Source organism: Balaenoptera acutorostrata, chromosome 15 (assembly GCF_949987535.1).
Source record: "Balaenoptera acutorostrata chromosome 15, mBalAcu1.1, whole genome shotgun sequence".
NCBI lineage: Eukaryota > Metazoa > Chordata > Mammalia > Artiodactyla > Balaenopteridae > Balaenoptera > Balaenoptera acutorostrata.
Window position 1 is genome coordinate 67089782 of NC_080078.1, and position 19809 is coordinate 67109590.

The following is a 19809-nucleotide window of genomic DNA, read 5'->3' on the forward strand; positions in this document are numbered from 1 at the left end:
AATGATGTGATTTTAGGAAAGCCCCTAAGTCACTTCTAGATGGAACCAGCCCCTGTGAGTAGAGGGTGGGAACTTTCAATCCCACCCAGTCCCCACCTCCGGGGAGGGGAGAGGAGCTGGCCATCGAATTGACTGCCACATAATCATGCCTCTGTAATGAAGCCTCCATAAAACCCCAAAAGGACGGGACTGGTAGAGCTTCCAGGTTGGTGAAGGCGTGGAGGTTCTGGGAGACTGGTGCACCCTAGAGGGCATGGGAGCTCCGTGCCCCTTTCCATATAACTTGCCCTATGCATCTCTTTCATCTGGCTGTTCCTGAGTCATATGTCCTTTTATAATAAACCAGTAATCTAGTAAGTACAATGTTTCTCTGAGTTCTGTTGAGCCGCTCCAGCAAATTAACTGAACCCAAGGAGGGGGTCGTTGGAACCTCTGATCTATATAGCTGGTTGGTCAGAAGCACAGGTGACGACAACCTAGAGTGGCAACTGGTGGCTGAAGTGGGGGAAGGGGGAGCAGTGGTGGTGGCTTGGTGGTTAGGACCGAGCCCCCATCTTTTGGATCTGACCTATCTCCAGGTAGACAGTGGCATCACTGAGCTGAACTGCAGGACACCCAGCTGGTGTCTGAGAATTGTTTGGTGGTGTAGGAGAAAACACACATTGTAATTGGTGTAAGACTTCTGTTACCCAACTCCCTTTCTCTCTGAAAAGAGGACTGGGATCCCCTCTTTCACGTAACAATTATCCATATAATTGTCATTTCCTCTGTGGACTTGTTTCCTCACCACTAAGACATGGGGTTTGAACAAGATAATCTCTAAGGTTCTTTCAGCACTAACATTCTTGGTTTCTTTTTCTCTGAAACTTCTATTTCTGTGAAGCCCTTCCCAGACCTCATTTTGGCTCCAGAGATGCTTGGCGAGGCACGTGATGTTGTCAAACATGAACAGATGGCATCTGCTCACAGGGAACAGGTCGGCGGTGGGGGCTGCCTTCTCTCCTCTCTCCAAATGCCAAGAGCCACGTGGCACTGAGTTCATGCCTCTCCCCTAAGACTGGTCTTTGCTGGGCCACGTGCATCTCACACGGCACGGAAAGTGGTAGCCCACTGGGATCAGGTGAGTTCTGGGGCACCCCTTCTTTCCTGAGGTGAATAAGACTTTGCACACAAGCCAGTAAACACACCGCTCTCCTGGCCGGCACAGGCACTTACCTGCCCGAAGTGATGAGCCAAAATTATGTCCACAACATTGGTTGTCAAGCCCGAGAGCTACAAAGATAAAAACTTGGTGTCAAGGGAGTTAGCATGGGTAAAAATTTATCAAGCTGTCCACTTCACTGGTGCACTTTCTTGTATATATGTTATCCTTCAACAAATAAACAACACAACTCAGTGTCACACATTTTTGTGAGATGGTGGTCCCAGGAAACCTGAGAACAAGAAACAAGTCAGAAAAAAACGAAAAGTTTTCCTTCCAGGGTAATAATATAGCCTGCTCTGAAATAGGTGGCTAGAAGAAATGCTGCCATTACTTCTTTGAAAACGTGGGACCGAGAACTCACAGCTATTAGCTGCTTCATTCCTGCCTGTATTTCTGCAGTTACACTGGGTTTACAGTTAATAAGGAATGGCTTACAACTACTCCCAAGCCATCCAAAAGAAAAAACAATTTTTTTTCTTTCTTTTAGTTTTGCTATCTTCATTTCAAGTAGTGGGAGGAAACTGCTATGTTTACAGAATGTTCTTGCATTTTGAACATTTTTCTCCTAATTTTTCCCATTTCAAAACTATGCACATCACAGTCTAATAAATGCATCAATCTGTGTAAATCTGCAGACTGTTAGTCTATTTTCAGAAAAATTTCCATCTCAAATTATGTTGCTGATTCCCCTTAAGCCTTCCTTCTTTGCTGCTTTTATGCTCAATTCCTACTGCTGACTTGGATCAGAGGTGAAGTACTGAGTTGGGGGTGGAGACAGACAAGAGGAAATCAGGGGGACAGATGTGGATATGGGTGGAGCAGGATCACGTAGTCCCAGAAAGATTAAGGAAGAAAGAAGCCCAGAAATCCTCACATGGGTTATCAATGATCCACAGGTTATAAATTAAAGATAGTAAGAATTAATAACCTATTTCATTTCATGTTTAATACTCATAAGGTCATTCTAAAGCTTTATAAGAATTTTTACTAGGTTGTATCACGTTATTAAGAGTGTTCAGGTAAGTTTTAATGTACCCACATCCTAGATAGGAATTAGAACAAATTTTAAATAAGTCAGGTTGTAAGAAAGAATTTCCATAGCATCTGGCAATAGCATTGTTGTTTTTTTTTTTTTTCCACACACACACACTGTATTTTATTTTTACAAGAGATAGATAGACTGACACCAAGCATTGTACATGGATGACCACAACAAAAGCAACAATGATTGCAATTACCAAACATGAAACACACTTATACTATGTCATAACATTGACATTCAGTCCAGTAATCCTCTACTGTAACAGCTCCTTTACTTTGCAGTGAAAATTGATTTGTATATTCTTTTCCTCAGCATTGTTAATATATTTCATCCAAAGCTAGGAAATACATCATTTCTCCAGAAGTTAAATGTGTGGGGGAATGGATAAACTTTTTAGAATCTGGTCTGCTGGCAGGTGGAATAGTTTAATATTTTTAAATAACTATGAAAGCAATACATGTTTATCATAGAAAATTAGGAAAACATAGAATACATAAAATAAAAATAAGAATCATCCGTAATGCTACCAGCCAAAGATGTAACTACCGGTAGCAAATTATTTTCCTTCTTTTCTTATGCATATATGTATTTAACAAAATTTTACTGTCTGTTTTTTTAAACATGAGAATTTTCACATTTCCTTAAATAACCAAAAAAAAAACCATAAGTTTTTGGTTGCATAGTATTCCATTCGTGACTGAGACCCACAGACAATGATGAATCAAAGAAGCAAGATACACAGAATATATATTCTATTATTCCAAGTATATGAAGTTTAAGAATATATAAAACCAATCTATGGTGGTAGAAGTCAGAATAACAGTTATTTCTGGGAAAGGGAGGAAGTATTAAGCACAGAGCTGGAAATATTCTGTATACTGACTAAGTGGTGATTACATGTGTAAACATTCATCACGCTGTATACTTAAAACTTCTTGCCCTTGACTGTATGAATGAAAAAATAAAAATAAAAACCAGATAAGCCATTTTGAGAAGGAACCAAGAGATGAGCCAATGGACACTGGTCTTACTTTGGAAGCTGCCCAGTCAATCCAGCCTTTGGCACAAGGGTCAACGTTAATGAGCACGAGACCTTCCACGAGCTCTGGGTGATTGAGCTGAAACAAGACAAAGACAACAGTAAAGAGCCCCCTTCTCAGCTTCTTCTAAAAATACTGCAGCATGGTTAGTCACCTCTTACTAGGCCTCAATGTCTCAGATTTGAAAGTAAGAAAGGTCAGAGAGGTGCTAGGGAGGATATTTAGAAAAATAGCTCTATAAATCTAGCTTAGCATCTGGAAAACCAGCTTCCTAAATTACCGTCACATGATCTCGCCTGGCAAAGATCTACGGGGGAGATGGTTTTTATTTCCACAGCAGAGGACGGCACCTGGTATCTCTACAGTTGTTTAGCTCATGGTGGGTCTCCCCTGCTGGGGCAGTGCCCTTGGGACTACATGGCATAAGGGGCTACTGAGGCTTAGACTGGCTATTTCATACTCATACACCTTGTCCCCAATAGCAACTTCTTAAGTTTTTTTCTAAAACCACATGAATAGGTGATACCACCCTCCAGAAGACTGCCCTTTACCCAGGAGGCATTTGGGAAAGAGTTCCTTAAATAAAAATCAATAAGAACATTTCTATGTAAACTAAAAACTTTCCAGCTTACTTTTTCCCCTCCGATTATGCTCACTATAGAAAATTTGATAAACAGAGAAATTATAAAAAGCAGAAAATAAAATCTCATATTATCTAACCACACAACATCAATCTGTTAGTATTTTCGTATGTTTTCTTTCAGTTCTTTCCTATGCCTATGACAAACTTTATGTGCATCTGTATTCTAACCTTTTTGTTAAGGTTATGGTGTATGTGAATTGCATATCATTACAAGCTCTTCTTACAAAATTTTAATGGTTGTAAGAAATTCCACCATAAGTATTCTCTGAGAATTATTTTTATTGATGATATCTTGCCCTCATTTGTTATTCTTCAGGTGCTATAAGTACAAAGCAAGGCCTTATACAAACCTGTATCTTTTGACAGAATTTATAGAAAAACTGACATAAGATCCACAACAGTTCCCTGTCATCTAACACAGCAGTAAGAGCTGTGACCTAGGCAGTGCCTCAAGGGTGTTGAGACTAATCCTCCATGTACTTACTGCAAATCTGCTGAGGATGTAAGCTCCAGCTCCAACTCCAACCCCAATGATGCTTTTCAGACTGTGAATGGGACACACCAACATCAATAGGGTTAACTCATTTGGAGGTAGGATGGCATAATGAAAAGAATGCAACTGGGTTCAAATCTGGCTCTGATGCTTACTGGATGTAGAATTTGGTTAGGTTTCTTTAACTTCCTGAGCCTGGGTTCCCTACCTATAAAACAAGAATATGACCACCTACTTCTAAGTTGATTTTAAGGATTAAATGAAATATGACTAAAACCTGGGAGTCATCCTTGACAGCTCACTCTCCTAATACCTCCATATCCAACCCATCAGCAAATCTACCTTCAAAGTATTTCCATCTGCCTTCTCCTACTCTATTCCATCCCCTGGGCAGTATCCAGTACCAAGCTATCATTATCACTTGCCTGATTGTTTTAACAGTTTAACTGGTCCCTTGCTTTTTGTCTTTTACCCCTCTCTAAACCATTCTCTCCACAGCTGGAGTAATTTCTTTTTAAAAATGTAAATTGCTTTACTGATGTGCAATTTACATATCTAGAGTGATCATTTTAAAAGACTAAATTGGATAGCACTTAAAACCCTTTGGTGTTTTTTGTCTTTTGAATAAAATCCCAAATTCTTACCTGATCTGTGAGACCTGTGCATTCTGGTCCTTGTCTATTTCTCAAATTTCACCCTGTGCCTTTCTCCCACTTGCTCACTTGGCTCAGGCCTTTTGGACATATTCCTTCTGTCTGGAATCCTCTTGTCCTGGCTCTCTGTTTAGGTAACTCCTTTTTATCCTCCAGGTCTCAATCTAAAGGACTCCTTCTTAGAGAGGCAATCCTCAATTAGCCTTATCTGTGTAGACCCTGCCCTTATTCTCTATCACAACATCCCCACTGACTTCTTCTATAGGACGTAGGTTGCGACTATTTGTTTGCTTACCTGTTGTCAATTATTTCCCACACCAAAATGTAAGCTCCACACTCCACGAGGGTAGTGACGATACTGTTTTGCTCATCGTCATATCCCCCAGATCAGACACATAGTAGAAAGTGTGAAAAAACAAAAAACAAAAACCATGTGAAAGAACTGCAGAATGAACTTACTTTAAGTGGGTGAGAACAGGAGGCAGCATTTCGGCCAGCTCATCCATTGTCGGGTACTGGTACCTGAAATCCAGAAGGATACCTCCCGAATTAGAATGTACTCACAGTTCCCAATCACTAGAACAGCTAGAAAAGTACAGAGTTCTTAGATAAAAGCATTCCCTTTACCAAAGGCTCAAAGGAGGTGATGTGGTACCTGGAAATGATTGTGGCATGTTGTGTGACTCTCTACAACTGCCACACTAAGAGGAAAGTAAAAAACAAACAAAAAAACCCCTACGTGTTTCTATAACCTGAAGAGCAATCTCTGGGACGAGAGGAAGCCATTTGAAAAGAACAGGTAATACGGTTCTCTCCAGGGTATTTCCAAACCCCTAATAACCACTTCATTTGGGGTTCAGGCTCAGTAAACTTCTAGCAGTAAGAGTCAACTTACTGCTCTTGGTCTGCTGCTTAGGTTTAGGCAGCTAAGTGCAAAAGTAAACAAAGCTTTACTGGGCCTAGGCACACAGTCGCAAATCCTGGGCTCCTCATCATAGAGGCTGATTTGTTTTACTTAGGCCTAGAATAACCCGGTTACTTTATTATTTGCTTTTGAATTTGCTTCATGATCTAAGCCACTGGATCCTAAGACAGTCAGGCAAACCCGAAACTGACTCAGAGCAAGAATCCAAGAAAAGTAGGAAGTGTGCATAGAAATTACAGCATCAAAGATGGAAGGGATCTTCAGACAACCCCCTACATACGGGGTAGGATCTGCTCTACGTTTGACAGGGAAGTCAGCCTGCCTCTGCTTGAAACACTTCAAGCATTGGAGTGCTCTTGAGCCATTTGTACATAAAATAGAAAAAAGGAACTGGATCTAAGTCTTGTTGGATATAAACTGGTCACCGGCCAATTTGTGTTTAAGAGACAGAATAGCTTGGACGTAGTCAATAACATAGATTCTGGAGCCAGACTGCCTGGGTTAAAAATCCCAGCTCTATTACTTATTTGTTATGTAAGCTTGGCCAAGGCACTTAGTATCTTTGGGCCTTAATATCCTCCCCTGTACAATGGGAATAACAGTAAACCTATCCCACAGGGTTGCAAGGATTAAATGAGTTAATAAATGTAAAGTATGCAATGCAGCGTCAAGAATACTGTTTGAGTACTATGTAAGTGTTAGCTATTATTCGAACACTGCAATGGTCTACTTCACAGCAGTCACTGGCAAAGGCAGCTCTGGAGATGAGTAAAGGGAGAGGGGGAGAATTAGCATTCCACAGCTTGTGCTTTCTTTCCTCCTCCAAGGCCTCCTCAATAATTATGCTGTGCAGGGAAGAGTCAGGGAGACTGTGGCTCCGCCATGCAAGGCAGGCTTAGGATGAGGCTGAGAGCTCCGTGCCCACGTCCAGTTAAATGCACCTCCAGCTGACTGGGCAGCTCCTCCAAATAAACGGTTACACTGATATTCAAATTCCTGTCACCAGACTGAAGGTAAGGGTGGGGAGGTGCTCCCAGGAAGCTCAGAGGGATCTGAGTTTGGGCCTAGGTAGCTGGGAGTTTCAGGGAGGGACACAAAAATGACAGATTTAAAATAGATGAGGAAGGAGACAGTTAAAAGACAGTGAGAAGTGGGTGTTCCAGACACTAATGCCTTGTGATTGGCTCCCATTCATGGAGGGCCATTCCTGGATATGGGAAAACACGCAGTGTTCGTGAACAGACTGTACATAACAGTCCTCTCAGAACAAGGAGAGGAAATATGCAGATGGTCGGTTGACAAGTATAACCTGTAGGCTGTGCTGAAACCAGCTTGGAGGGAAGCACACGGCTACTGCTCCCGCTGGAGCTTAGCCGTTTGCCCTCTGAGTGCGTGTCTTCCAGAAGGTCTTGCTTGTGGTCTTACCCAGCTGGGAAAGAGGGTGCACCTTCCTGCTGGCCTGGGGCATCAACATGACAGACAGCAAAGTGCTGGGTGATCTCCTGCATATCCTCAAAGTTAAAGAATGCATTGAAACAGGATTTATCTGCAAGAGCAAAACACTCATAAGTCACAAGTTCTCCATTTCTCCCCAATTTTCCTCTACTCAATCAATTCCATATCATCGTCCTCTTTCACCCCCTTTTAATTACTGTTTCACTAAAGTGAAGTGTCTGAATAATCTGTCTGATTCAAGCTGCCCTAAAGGCTGACTACCAGACATCTCAACAACTTGAAAAGGATAACTAATCCTCAATTCTACAGAATGTCTACAAAGTGGAAACCAATCCTGGTGTTTCACAAAACAATCTTACACCCATAATACTGTCATTTTTCATGTATCTTATTCCCCTACCTAACAGAGAGATACTGACCATATCACAAGAGCCTGGCTAAAGTGAGTATCTTACGCTGCTTACATTCACCACGTGGAAGACTGTCTCTTGGCAAAATTGCTGGGGTGCAGGGAGGGGTTTCTGCTTCAATTTCTACCCTGTTGGTGGAACTGCTTAAATTCCTTCTCATGCTAAAGAGGCAACAAAAGCTCCAGCACTAGACTGTAACCTCAAATGCAGGCCACCTCTGAAAGCCAGAGGAGCGTGAAAGAAAACACATGTACGTAGACTCTGTATGCCTGGGGCTAGGGCCAGAATCTTATATTACCATCTAGAAAAGTCCATTTAAAGTCACTCATATGCTAACACATATATATGGAATCTTAAAAAAAAAAATTGTTATGAAGAACCTAGGGGCAGGACGGGAATAAAGACAGACCTACTAGAGAATGGACTTGAGGACATAGGGAGGGGGAAGGGTAAGCTGGGACAAAGTGAGAGAGTGGCATGGACATATATACACTACCAAATGTAAAATCGATAGCTAGTGGGAAGCAGCCGCATAGCACAGGGAGATCAGCTCGGTGCTTTGTGACCACCTAGAGGGGTGGGATAGGGAGGGTGGGAGGGAGGGAGATGCAAGAGGGAAGAGATATGGGGATATATGTATATGTCTAGCTGATTCACTTTGTTATAAAGCAGAAACTAACACACCATTGTAAAGCAATTATACTCCAATAAAGATGTTAAATAATTAATTAATTAATTAAATAAAGTCACTCATGACAGACTATAATAAGAATACTTTTACTAATTTATTGAAGAGCTCACAACAAAGTTAAGTTCAAACTCTGAATTTTCTAACCCGAAATATGAAAAAACCCAAAGCACAGATTGTTTTTAAAAAAAAACTGATTTCAGTTCTACTTTCTTAACCAGTTCATCATATAATCTTCAGTCCTTTAGCAGATATGACACAAAGTGAGATATAATCCCAGTATCCCCCAAAAACGCATTCAACTGCATACTTCCCAGGAACTTTAATTCTGCCATTAACATGTAGCAATGAGGAGGGAAGGTTAAGGCAGAGAGGAGAAAACTTATGGTTTATTAGAATACTGGGGTTTCTTGTGTGTTTTTAAAAAATATACAAAGATTATGTATTATAATAAAATAGGGAAGGTATAAAATCAAATACATACGATTGAGGCCAATGTCATGATATGTCAGAATAACTGGTCTGTTTCCCTTCGGTAGGCCTCTTATAGTGACGTGGACCATACCGTGAGTTGTTTCTATATCATGTTCCTGTAACAAGAGAACATAAAGGTCTCAGCAAGGGCAGAATGGACTTCCCAGGTTACTGAAGTTTCAAAATACCCAGTTCACTGCTATTTCCCACTAGCTGGGGCAGGACACATCGCTGAATTATAAGCCTACTAGAGAGATGTTATATCATACAGAATATTCCTACTTTTTAATTCCTTCCAGATAAACAAACTAAGGAAAAATATACCTTATCTACAAAGCTCACTTTCTTAAGTGGGGGAAGCCAGGGATCTGTTGAGAATATATTCGTAACCGGGTATGGCGAGGAGATCAGCAAGTTGAGTGAGGAGGCAGGTAAGACCTGGGGAAAGGAAAGTTAAGGAAGCAGAAGATGTGAAGAAGCTGCTGGGTAAAAAGACAGAGGCTTCAGAGCCTCTAAATGCATGTTCAACAACTGATCATTTCAATAGCACCTATGGGTGTATCTGCCTAAAATCTCTCCCTTTCCCTGGGAGCTGCCCTTCTGTGTCATCCATACAGTACAGGAGTGGCTCTTGGCCGCCTTGTCTGTAGACTGTAACCTTATGGCCATGGCTCACTGGAGTCAGGTGGGCATTTGGTCCATGCTAGGTCAGCATCCTTCCCTGAGAATTTGTAATTGGGACTAAGAGATTCCATCCTCAGCTTGGTTCTTCTCTTGAAAAGAGAAGTAAACTTGGGAGCTTAGAGTAGGCATTTCCACCACTTTAATTCCTGGTTCCGGCTGTGTGTGCTGTTAAGTTCTGAGGCATCCCTGGATTGCCTCTGGTTTAAGCTATTTGGGTGGGTTTGTTCCCTGCATCCTAAAGGGTCCTAACCAAGGCAATGAGTAAAATTTAAGATGCAGCCAGAGCAGAGCTCAGGAACTGAATAAAGCTAGAACAAGATGCAATCAGAGCTACTGGGACCAGCACTAAGAGTGGTTGGGTAGAAAAGAAAGAGACTCTAGAAAAAGTAACTGAGTTTATTCTAGTCTTCTTCAACATCTAATTTCTTAAAAATGAATTACCACACCTAGCCTAGCGAATTTTTGCTGACAAAGTCCGTACCTATCTCAGGAAGTCTTACAGTAGCTGAGACAAAATAGCTCTGTCAATAAGAATCCCAACAAAGGCAAAGCACTTCCAACTTAACTTCCTATCTAATAATGAACCTCATCAGAGCCTTGGTTTCTTCTCTCATGTGGGGCACAGAACAATCTTACACTAATTGAACATCAGTATATCTCAAATCATGGGCTGCAAGCTAGAGCAGGTATCTCTCTAGCAAATCAAACCACAAGTGACTCAATATTTCTGCTATTCTCTATTACTGCTTGCTACATCCTCTTCAAAGGCTTGAAAAGGGGGAATAAGAAATGAAGGAGAGAATCAGGTACTGTGAACTGGCTATGAAATGAAGTACAGGGTTTGGATGGGAGGAATATAAAGACAGAAATTCCTGTTGCTGTATGAGCATTTCTCACGTGGTAACATCACTTATTGAGGAACCCCCTCCACCACCATCGTCAGGCTCATTCCCTAAACAACTACATATCTACTGAACCCCTACTACCAGACCCTGGACTGAGCTCTGGGCACAAAACAGTGAACAAGAGAGATGTGATCCCTGCTCTCACAGAGATTACGTTCTACACAGGGAGGCCGACAATAAACACACAAACCAACCAACCCATAACAATAGCCTGTGATCAGTGCTGTGAATGAAAGAAATAAATAGGATGCTGTGATGGAAAATTGAAGAGGAAGACGTTAACTCTATTAGCAGTCAGGAAAGTGCAAATTAAATGAGATGTAATTTCATACATACCAGAATGGCAAAAATTTTTAAGTCAGATAATGCCAAGTGTTGGCCAAGATGTAGAGAAATAAGAACTTTCATACACTATTGGTAGGCATGTAACCTGGAACGACTACTCTGGAGAAAAATTTGGTAATTTCTAGTAAAGTTAAGAGGTGTCTACCCTACAGCAATTTTACTTTTAGGTCTAATCTAAAGCGATTCTCAAACACACTCACACAGACAAAAAGATATGTGCAGATATATATACATATATACATATACACTGAAGCCTTATTTATAATGTCAAAAAATTGAAAGTAGTCTAATTAGTCATCAATAAGGAAACTGATAAATTATGACATTCATATAATGAGATGCAGACAAAAATGAATGAACTAGAACTATAAGCATTAATACACAGAGAAAATCTTGAAAAAACAATGCTGAGTAGAAATGCAGAAGGATCTGTATATGATATATGACTTATGTATGTAGATTTTTTAAAAAAGCAACACTATACAGATTGTATATGTTTACATATATATATATATATATATATATATATATTTATTTATTTATTTAGTTGCGCCAGCTCTTAGTTGTGGCATGCGAACTCTTAGTTGCGGCATGCATGTGGGATCTAGTTCCCTGACCAGGGATCGAACCCAGGCCCCTGCATTGGGAGCTCGGAATCTTAATCACTGCTCCAGCAGGGAAGTCCCTACATACATATATTTAAAGTATAAAAACTTGGAGAAGGAATGTACACTAAATTTAGGACTTGATTCCTTCTGGGAGGTGATATATTCCGAAAATGAACTTAAGGAGGCTTCGATCTCTCTCATGTTTCACTTCTTGAGAGAAAGAAAGAATAAAGAGGGAGACAGGGAGAAACCAGCCCCTGCCAGATGAGTGACAATACAGGAGAACCCAAATTGAAGAGAATGCGCAACCATCTGTCATCTTGACAGTCTAGTTGCTGGAGCCTTCCTGTGTCATATCTAAGCCTTCAGTAGAGTCTTGCATAAATATCCTGGCTTGGTCTCAGCTGTGCTACTGAGAACTGAGGGAAAAAAACAATTTACACTTTGGCCCTAGGGTTAGCAGGACCTCCTAAGACCTGGTAATTTATGGGGATAGTGTGTGCAGGAAAAGGGAGGGTGCCAAGCGGAGGGTGGGGGATAGTGAGCTGTCAGGGAAGTTCAGAAGGATGATGAAAAGGGAAATAAAACAGATGGGGCAAAAGAGAACACATTTAAAAAGCAGACGAGGCAACAGGGCAAAGTAACTACTTTGTCATCATTTCATAATCTGGACGAAATTCAGAGTTAAAATTGGCTTACAAAATTTCAACTTTTTAAGGAGATCTTAGCCCCTACCTCCCCATAATATGCCCTCAAATTGTGTAGCGACCAAAGTATCAAAAGGCCAAGAGTCTTGAGCCCTATCTGTCAATCCTGTTGCCCTATTTGGAGCAACCCTTGGTTGTCACTATCTCTTATGGTTTCTCTTCATTTTCAAAGTAATATGAAAAGAAAGGAGACACTCACATCCATGTGGATTTGTAAATATATCCTTTGTGACCTTATATGTGAATGGCTTGAACAAGTCTCCATCTGGAGATGAGTGCACAGAGACCTTGGCTACGGAGCTGATTCAATGGTCGGGCCACTGCAGGGGTGATGCTGCTGCCACCCTTCTGCTTTAGCCAACTACCAGCTGCTGCACAGGCTGTTTCTCCAGTTACCTCACCCTTCACCCCAGCATTCTAGAGGGTGTGACTGCACAATGAAAGTGTCCAATAGGCTCTGGTCATAGATCTTTCCCAGCACTCTCTGATTACTTACCACCTCCAAGACTATGCACTTTTAAAACATGATCCTTTATTCTCCAGGCTTATAAAACCACCTGAAATCATATCGGTCCACAACATACTTCTCCATCTTAGACTGCCTCTCCCTCTTAATCAAAGATGTAGTTGAGAGATTAGGATATTACCATTAATTGATAATAATCAGTGTTCACCTTTTTTTCTGAGTCCTTTTCCTTCTGCTAAATGTGCAGTCACCAGAGTTATTACACAATCTGACTTGTCATACCTCTCTGAACTTAGTTAAATTTTGATCACGTCATGTCTATTAGTGCTTCTTCCTCTCCCTGGCCAGTCTGAAACAGTTTAGGTAAACTTGGAGGACAACATACTCTTGGAAATGTCAACATTCTTATTAGTATGAGTTTTATTCTGTTTCTAATAAGCAAGCTACTGTATGAGCCTTGGGCATAGTTTTTGTTATTTATTACATAGGAAATTTTAATATAATGCCCCCACTGCCTTACCCCTGTGTAGTGGTATAAAGTTCATTTGCATGACTTCATTTAATCCCATAGTAAAAGAATCTGCCTCCACAATTACTCAGCCTTTCTGCCTATGAGTAAATCACATTTTCCTTCTTAAAGTTCTATAATACATTCTCCCTGACTCTAGCTTCAGCTCTCTCCCCTCTTACCTCTTAGATCTTTCAGCCTGGTTAAATCAATATTCTTTGAGACATCGACTTTTCCTTTTCAACTACCCACACTCTCAGACTTCCTACAAATCATGCTCTTCATTTGAAAGCTTCTTTTGCAATACGTCAACATAAAACCTATCTTTTCCTATCTGTCTTTTCAAAGCCAACTCCAATATCTTCTTCACACAGCCTTAGCTAACAATGAGGAGAAAAAGAGTGAATGACTATTTAACCCACATGCAACAGCCCAAAACACCTTCAGAACATGGACTCTCTAGTCCAGGTAGGAAGGGGTCCAGGTTTGGCCAATTCAGACACCCCAATCTCTGGCCACAGTGAGCAGTCCAGGGATATGCATGTGACCCCCACACATGTGACCCATACTAAGCCAATAAGACTCCTCCCCTAGCCTCTTCCCTCAAGTTACAGGTAAAGATCTCTTCTCTTAGCAGTGAGGCTGCTAAGCTGGAAGGATGTGAATTTTGGGCAGTTGGCAGCTGTCACGCCCATGCTATGACAGAGCTTGTCAGAGAAATAAACCCTCTAGTGACAGGGGAAAAGGGAACTGAGATTGGGGGTGGTGATAAAAGGCCTCAGCTTTTTCTATAAGATTCTTTTTTTCTCCCCAAATGAGAATAAAGTCACCTCTATCCTTAGTACTTAATCTCCCCCTTACCCCCCACCCCCCCAAAAAAAACCCCAACAAAATCAAACCAAAAGGGGAGACTGATTCAAGATGGCGGAGTAGAAGGACATGCTCTCACTACCTCTTTCGAGAACACCGGAATCACAACTAACTGCTGAACAATCATCGACAGGAAGACACTGGAACTCATCAAAAAAGATACCCCACATGCAAAGACAAAGGAGAAGCCGCAATGAGATGGTAGGAGGGGCGCTATCACAATAAAATCGGATCACATAACTGCTGGGTGGGTGACTCACAAACTGGAGAACACTTATACCACAGAAGTCCACCCACTGGAGTGAAGGTTCTGAGCCCCACGTCAGGCTTCCCAACCTGGGGGTCTGGCAACGGGAGGAGGAATTCCTAGAGAATCAGACTTTGAAGGCTAGCAGGATGTGATTGCAGGACTTCGGCAGGACTGAGGGAAACAGAAACTCCACTCTTGGAGGGCACACACAAAGTAGTGTGCGCATCGGGACCCAGGGGAAGGAGCAGTGACCCCATAGGAGACTGAACCAGACCTACCTGCTAGTGTTGGAGGTACTCCTGCAGAGAAGGGGAGCAGCTGTGGCTCACCAAGGGACAGGGACACTGGCAGCAGAAGTTCTGGGAAGTACTCCTTGGCGTGAGCCCTCCCAGAGTCTGTCATTAGCCCCACCAAAGAGGCCGGGTAGGCTCCAGCGTTGGGTCGCCTAGGCCAAACAACCAACAGGGAGGGAACCCAGCCCCACCCATCTGCAGACAAGTGGATTAAAGTTTTACTGACTTCTGCCCACCAGAGCAACAGCCAGCTCTACCCACCATCAGTCCCTCCTATCAGAAAACTTCCACAAGCCTCATAGATAGTCTCATCCACCAGACGGCAGACAGCAGAAGCAAGAAGAACTACAATCCTGCAGCCTGTGGAACAAAAACCACATTCACAGAAAGACAGACAAGATGAAAAGCCAGAGGGCTATGTACCAGATGAAGGAACAAGATAAAACCCCAGGAAAAACAACTAAATGAAATGGAGATAGGCAGTCTTCCAGAAAAAGAATTCAGAATAATGATAGTGAAGATGATCCAGGACCTCGGAAAAAGAATGGAGGCAAAGATCAAGAAGGTGCAAGAAATGCTAAACAAAGACCTAGAAGAATTAAAGAACAAAGAAACAGAGGTGAACAATACAATAACTGAAATGAAAACTACACTAGAAGGAATCAATAGCAGAATAACTGAGGCAGAAGAACGGATAAGTGACCTGGAAGACAGAATGGTGGAATTCACTGCTGCGGAACAGACTAAAGAAAAAAGAATGAAAAGAAATGAAGACAGCCTAAGAGACCTCTGGGACAACATTAAAAGCAACAACATTCGCATTATAGGGGCCCCAGAAGAAGAGAGAGAGAAAGGACCCGAGAAAATATTTGAAGAGATTATAGTCGAAAACTTCCCTAACACGGGAAAGGAAACAGCCACCCAAGTCCAGGAAGCACAGAGAGTCCCATACAGGATAAACCCAAGGAGAAACATGCCAAGAACACAGTAATCAAACTGGCAAAAATTAAAGACAAACAAAGATTATTGAAAGCAGCAAGGGAAAAACGACAAATACATACAAGGGAACTCCCATAAGGCTAACAGCTGATTTCTCAGCAGAAACTCTACAAGCCAGAAGGGAGTGGCATGATATACCTCAAGTGATGAAAGGGAAGAATCTACAACCAAGATTACTCTCTACCCAGCAAGGATCTCATTCAGATTCGATGGAGAAATCAAAAGCTTTACAGACAAGCAAAAGCTAAGAGAATTCAGTACCACCAAACCAGCTCTACAGAAAATGCTAAAGGAACCTCCCTAAGTGGGAAACACAAGAGAAGAAAAGGACATACAAAAGCAAACCAAAACAATTAAGAAAATGGTCATAGGAACATACATATTCATAATTACCTTAAACGTGAATGGATTAAATGCTCCAACCAAAAGACACAGGCTTGCTGAATGGAAACAAAAACAAGACCCATATATATGCTGTCTACAAGAGACCCACTTCAGACCTACGGACACATACAGACTGAAAGTGACAGTATGGAAAAAGATATTCAATGCAAATGGAAACCAAAAGAAAGCTGGAGTAGCAATACTCATATGAGATAAAATAGACTTTAAAATAAAGAATGTTACAAGAGACAAGGAAGGACACCACATAATGATCAAGGGATCAGTTCAAGAAGAAGATATAACAATTTTAAATATATATGCACCCAACATAGGAGCACCTCAATACATAAGGCAACTGCTAACAGGTATAAAAAAGGAAATCGACAGAAACACAATAATAGTGGGGGACTTTAATAACACCTCACTTACACCAATGGACGGATCATCCAAAATGAAAATTAATAAGGAAACACAAGCTTTAAATGACACAATAGTTTAGATAGATTTAATTGATATTTATAGGACATTCCACCCAAAAACAGCAGATTACACTTTCTTCTCAAGTGCGCAGGGAACATTCTCCAGGATAGATCACATCTTGGATCACAAATCAAGCCTCAGTAAATTTAAGAAAATTGAAATCATATCAAGCATCTTTTCTGACCACAACACTATGAGATAAGAAATCAATTACAGGGAAAAAAATGTAAAAAACACAAACACATGGAGGCTAAACAATACATTACTAAATAACCAAGAGATCACTGAAGAAATAAAAGAGGAAATCAAAAAATACCTAGAGACAAATAACAATGAAAACACGACAACCCAAAACCTATGGGATGCAGCAAAAGCAGTTCTAAGAGGGAAGTTTATAGCTATACAAGCCTACCTCAAGAAACAAAAAAAAAATCTCAAATAAACAATCTAATGTTACACCTACAGGAACTAGAGAAAGAAGAACAAACAAAACCCAAAGTTAGCAGAAGGAAAGAAATCATAAAGATCAGAGCAGAAATAAATGAAATAGAAACAAAGAAAACAATAACAAAGATCAATAAAACTAAAAGCTGGTTCTTTGAGAAGATAAACAAAATTGATAAACCATTAGCCAGACTCATCAAGAAAAAGAGGAAGAGGACTCAAATCAATAAAATTAGAAATGAAAAAGGAGAAGTTACAACAGACACTGCAGAAATACAAAGCATCCTAAGAGACTACTACAAGCAACTCTATGCCAATAAAATGGACAACCTGGAAGAAATGGACAAATTCTTAGAGAGGTATAACCTTCCAAGACTGAGCAAGGAAGAAATAGAAAATATGAACAGACCAATCACAAGTAATGAAATTGAAACTGTGATTAAAAATCTTCCAACAAACAAAAGTCCAGGACCAGATGGCTTCACAGGTGAATTCTATCAAACATTTAGAGAAGAGCTAACACCCATCCTTCTCAAACTCTTCCAAAAAATTGCAGAGGAAGGAAAACTCCCAAACTCATTCTGAGGCCACCATCCCACTGATACCAGAACCAGAAAAAGATACTACAGAAAAAGAAAATTACAAACCAATATCACTGATGAATATAGATGCAAAAATCCTCAACAAAATACTAGCAAACAGAATCCAACAACACATTAAAAGGATCATACCCCATGATCAAGTGGGATTTATCCCAGGGATGCAAGGATTCTTCAATATACACAAATCAATCAATGTGATACACCATATTAACAAACTGAAGGATAAAAACCATATGATCATCTCAATAGATGCAGAAAAAGCCTTTGACAAAATTCAACACCCATTTATGATAAAAACTCTCCAGAAGGTGGGCATAGAGGGAACCTACCTCAACATAATAAAGGCCATATATGACAAACCCACAGCAAACATCATTCTCAACGGTGAAAAACCGAAAGCATTTCCTCTAAGATCAGGAACGAGACAAGGATGTCCACTCTCACCACTATTATTCAACATAGTTTTGGAAGTCCTAGCCACGGCAATCAGAGAAGAAAAAGAAATAAAAGGAATACAAATTGGAAAAGAAGAAGTAAAACTGTCACTGTTTGCAGATGACATGATACTATACATAGAGAATCCTAAAGATGCCACTAGAAAACTACTAGAGCTCATCAATGAATTTGGTAAAGTTGCAGGATACAAAATTAATGCACAGAAATCTCTTGCATTCCTATACACTAATGATGCAAAATCTGAAAGAGAAATTAAGGAAACACTCCCATTTACCACTGCAACAAAAAGACTAAAATACCTAGGAATAAACCTACCTAGGGATGCAAAAGACCTGTATGCAGAAAACTATAAGACACTGATGAAAGAAATTAAAGATGATATCAAGTGATGGAGAGATATACCATGTTCTTGGATTGGAAGAATCAACATTGTGAAAATGACTATACTGCCCAAAGCAATCTACAGATTCAGTGCAATCCCTATCAAATTACCAATGGCATTTTTTACAGAACTAGAACAAAAAATCTTAAAATTTGTATGGAGACAGAAAAGACCCCGAATAGCCAAAGCAGTCTTGAGGGAAGAAAACGGAGCTGGAGGAATCAGACTCCCTGACTTCAAACTATACTACAAAGCTACAGTCCTCAAGAAAATATGGTACTGGCACAAAAACAGAAACATAGATCAATGGAACAAGATAGAAAGCCCAGAGATTAACCCACGCACCTATGGTCAACTAATCTATGACAAAGGAGGCAAGGATATACAATGGAGAAAAGACAGTCTCTTCAATAAGTGGAGCTGAGAAAACTGGACAGCTACATGTAAAAGAATGAAATTAGAACACTACCTAACACCATACACAAAAATAAACTCAAAATGGATTCGAGACCTAAATGTAAGACTGGGCACTATAGAACTCTTAGAGGAAAACAAAGGAAGAACACTCTTTGACATAAATCACGGCAAGATATTTTTTGATCCACCTCCTAGAGTAATGGAAATAAAAACAAAAGTAAACAAATGGGACCTAATGAAACTTAAAAGCTTTTGCACAGCAAAGGAAACCATAAACAAGACGAAAAGACAACCCTCAGAATGGGAGAAAATATTTGCAAAAGAATCAACGGACAAAGGATTAATCTCCAAAATATATAAACAGCCCATGCAGCTCAATATTTAAAAAACAAACAACTCAATCCAAAAATGGGCCGAAGACCTAAATAGACATTTCTCCAAAGAAGACATACAGATGGCCAAGAACACATGAAAAGCTGCTCAACATCACTAATTATTAGAGAAATGCAAATCAAAACTACAATGAGGTATCACCTCACACCAGTTAGAATGGGCATCAACAGAAAATCTACAAACAATAAATGCTGGAGAGGATGTGGAGTAAAGGGAACCCTCTTGCACTGTTGGTGGGAATGTAAATTGATACAGCCACTATGCAGAACAGTATGGAGGTTCCTTAAAAAACTAAAAATAGAATTACCATATGACCCAGCAATCCCACTACTGGGCATATACCCAGAGAAAACCATAATTCAAAAAGACACATGTACCCCAATGTTCACTGCAGCACTATTTACAATAGCCAGGTCATGGAAGCAACCTAAATGCCCATCGACAGATGAATGGATAAAGAAGATGTGGTACATATATACAATGGAATATTACTCAGCCATTAAAAGGAACGAAATTGGGTCATTTGTAGAGACGTGGATGCATCTAGAGACTGTCATACTGAGTGAAGTAAGTCAGAAAGAGAAAAACA

General features: G+C 40.5%; 1 protein-coding gene and 1 long non-coding RNA gene across 4 annotated transcripts in view; one reads left to right on the forward strand and one right to left on the reverse strand.

The window, feature by feature from the left end:
• The window catches only part of NDRG3 (NDRG family member 3), a 58864-nt gene that overhangs the window by 23779 nt on the left and 15276 nt on the right, over window positions 1-19809 (reverse strand). For 2 of the 3 annotated variants that reach the window (XM_057529248.1, XM_057529249.1), the window contains exons 3-8: window positions 9038-9143; window positions 7426-7546; window positions 5535-5597; window positions 4414-4474; window positions 3278-3364; window positions 1216-1272 (exon numbers count right to left, since the gene is read on the reverse strand). In XM_057529248.1, coding sequence (XP_057385231.1) covers window positions 1216-1272; window positions 3278-3364; window positions 4414-4474; window positions 5535-5597; window positions 7426-7546; window positions 9038-9143 — 495 coding nt within the window. Of the gene's footprint in view, window positions 1-1215; window positions 1273-3277; window positions 3365-4413; window positions 4475-5534; window positions 5598-7425; window positions 7547-9037; window positions 9144-9351; window positions 9453-19809 lie in introns of those variants that run through there. The other variant, XM_007193173.3, reaches the window with a different exon arrangement.
• The window catches only part of LOC130704876 (uncharacterized), a 37459-nt gene that overhangs the window by 119 nt on the left and 17531 nt on the right, over window positions 1-19809 (forward strand). The window contains exon 2 of the long non-coding RNA XR_009005419.1: window positions 884-1120. This is a non-coding gene — a long non-coding RNA (uncharacterized LOC130704876). The remainder of the gene's footprint in view (window positions 1-883; window positions 1121-19809) is intronic.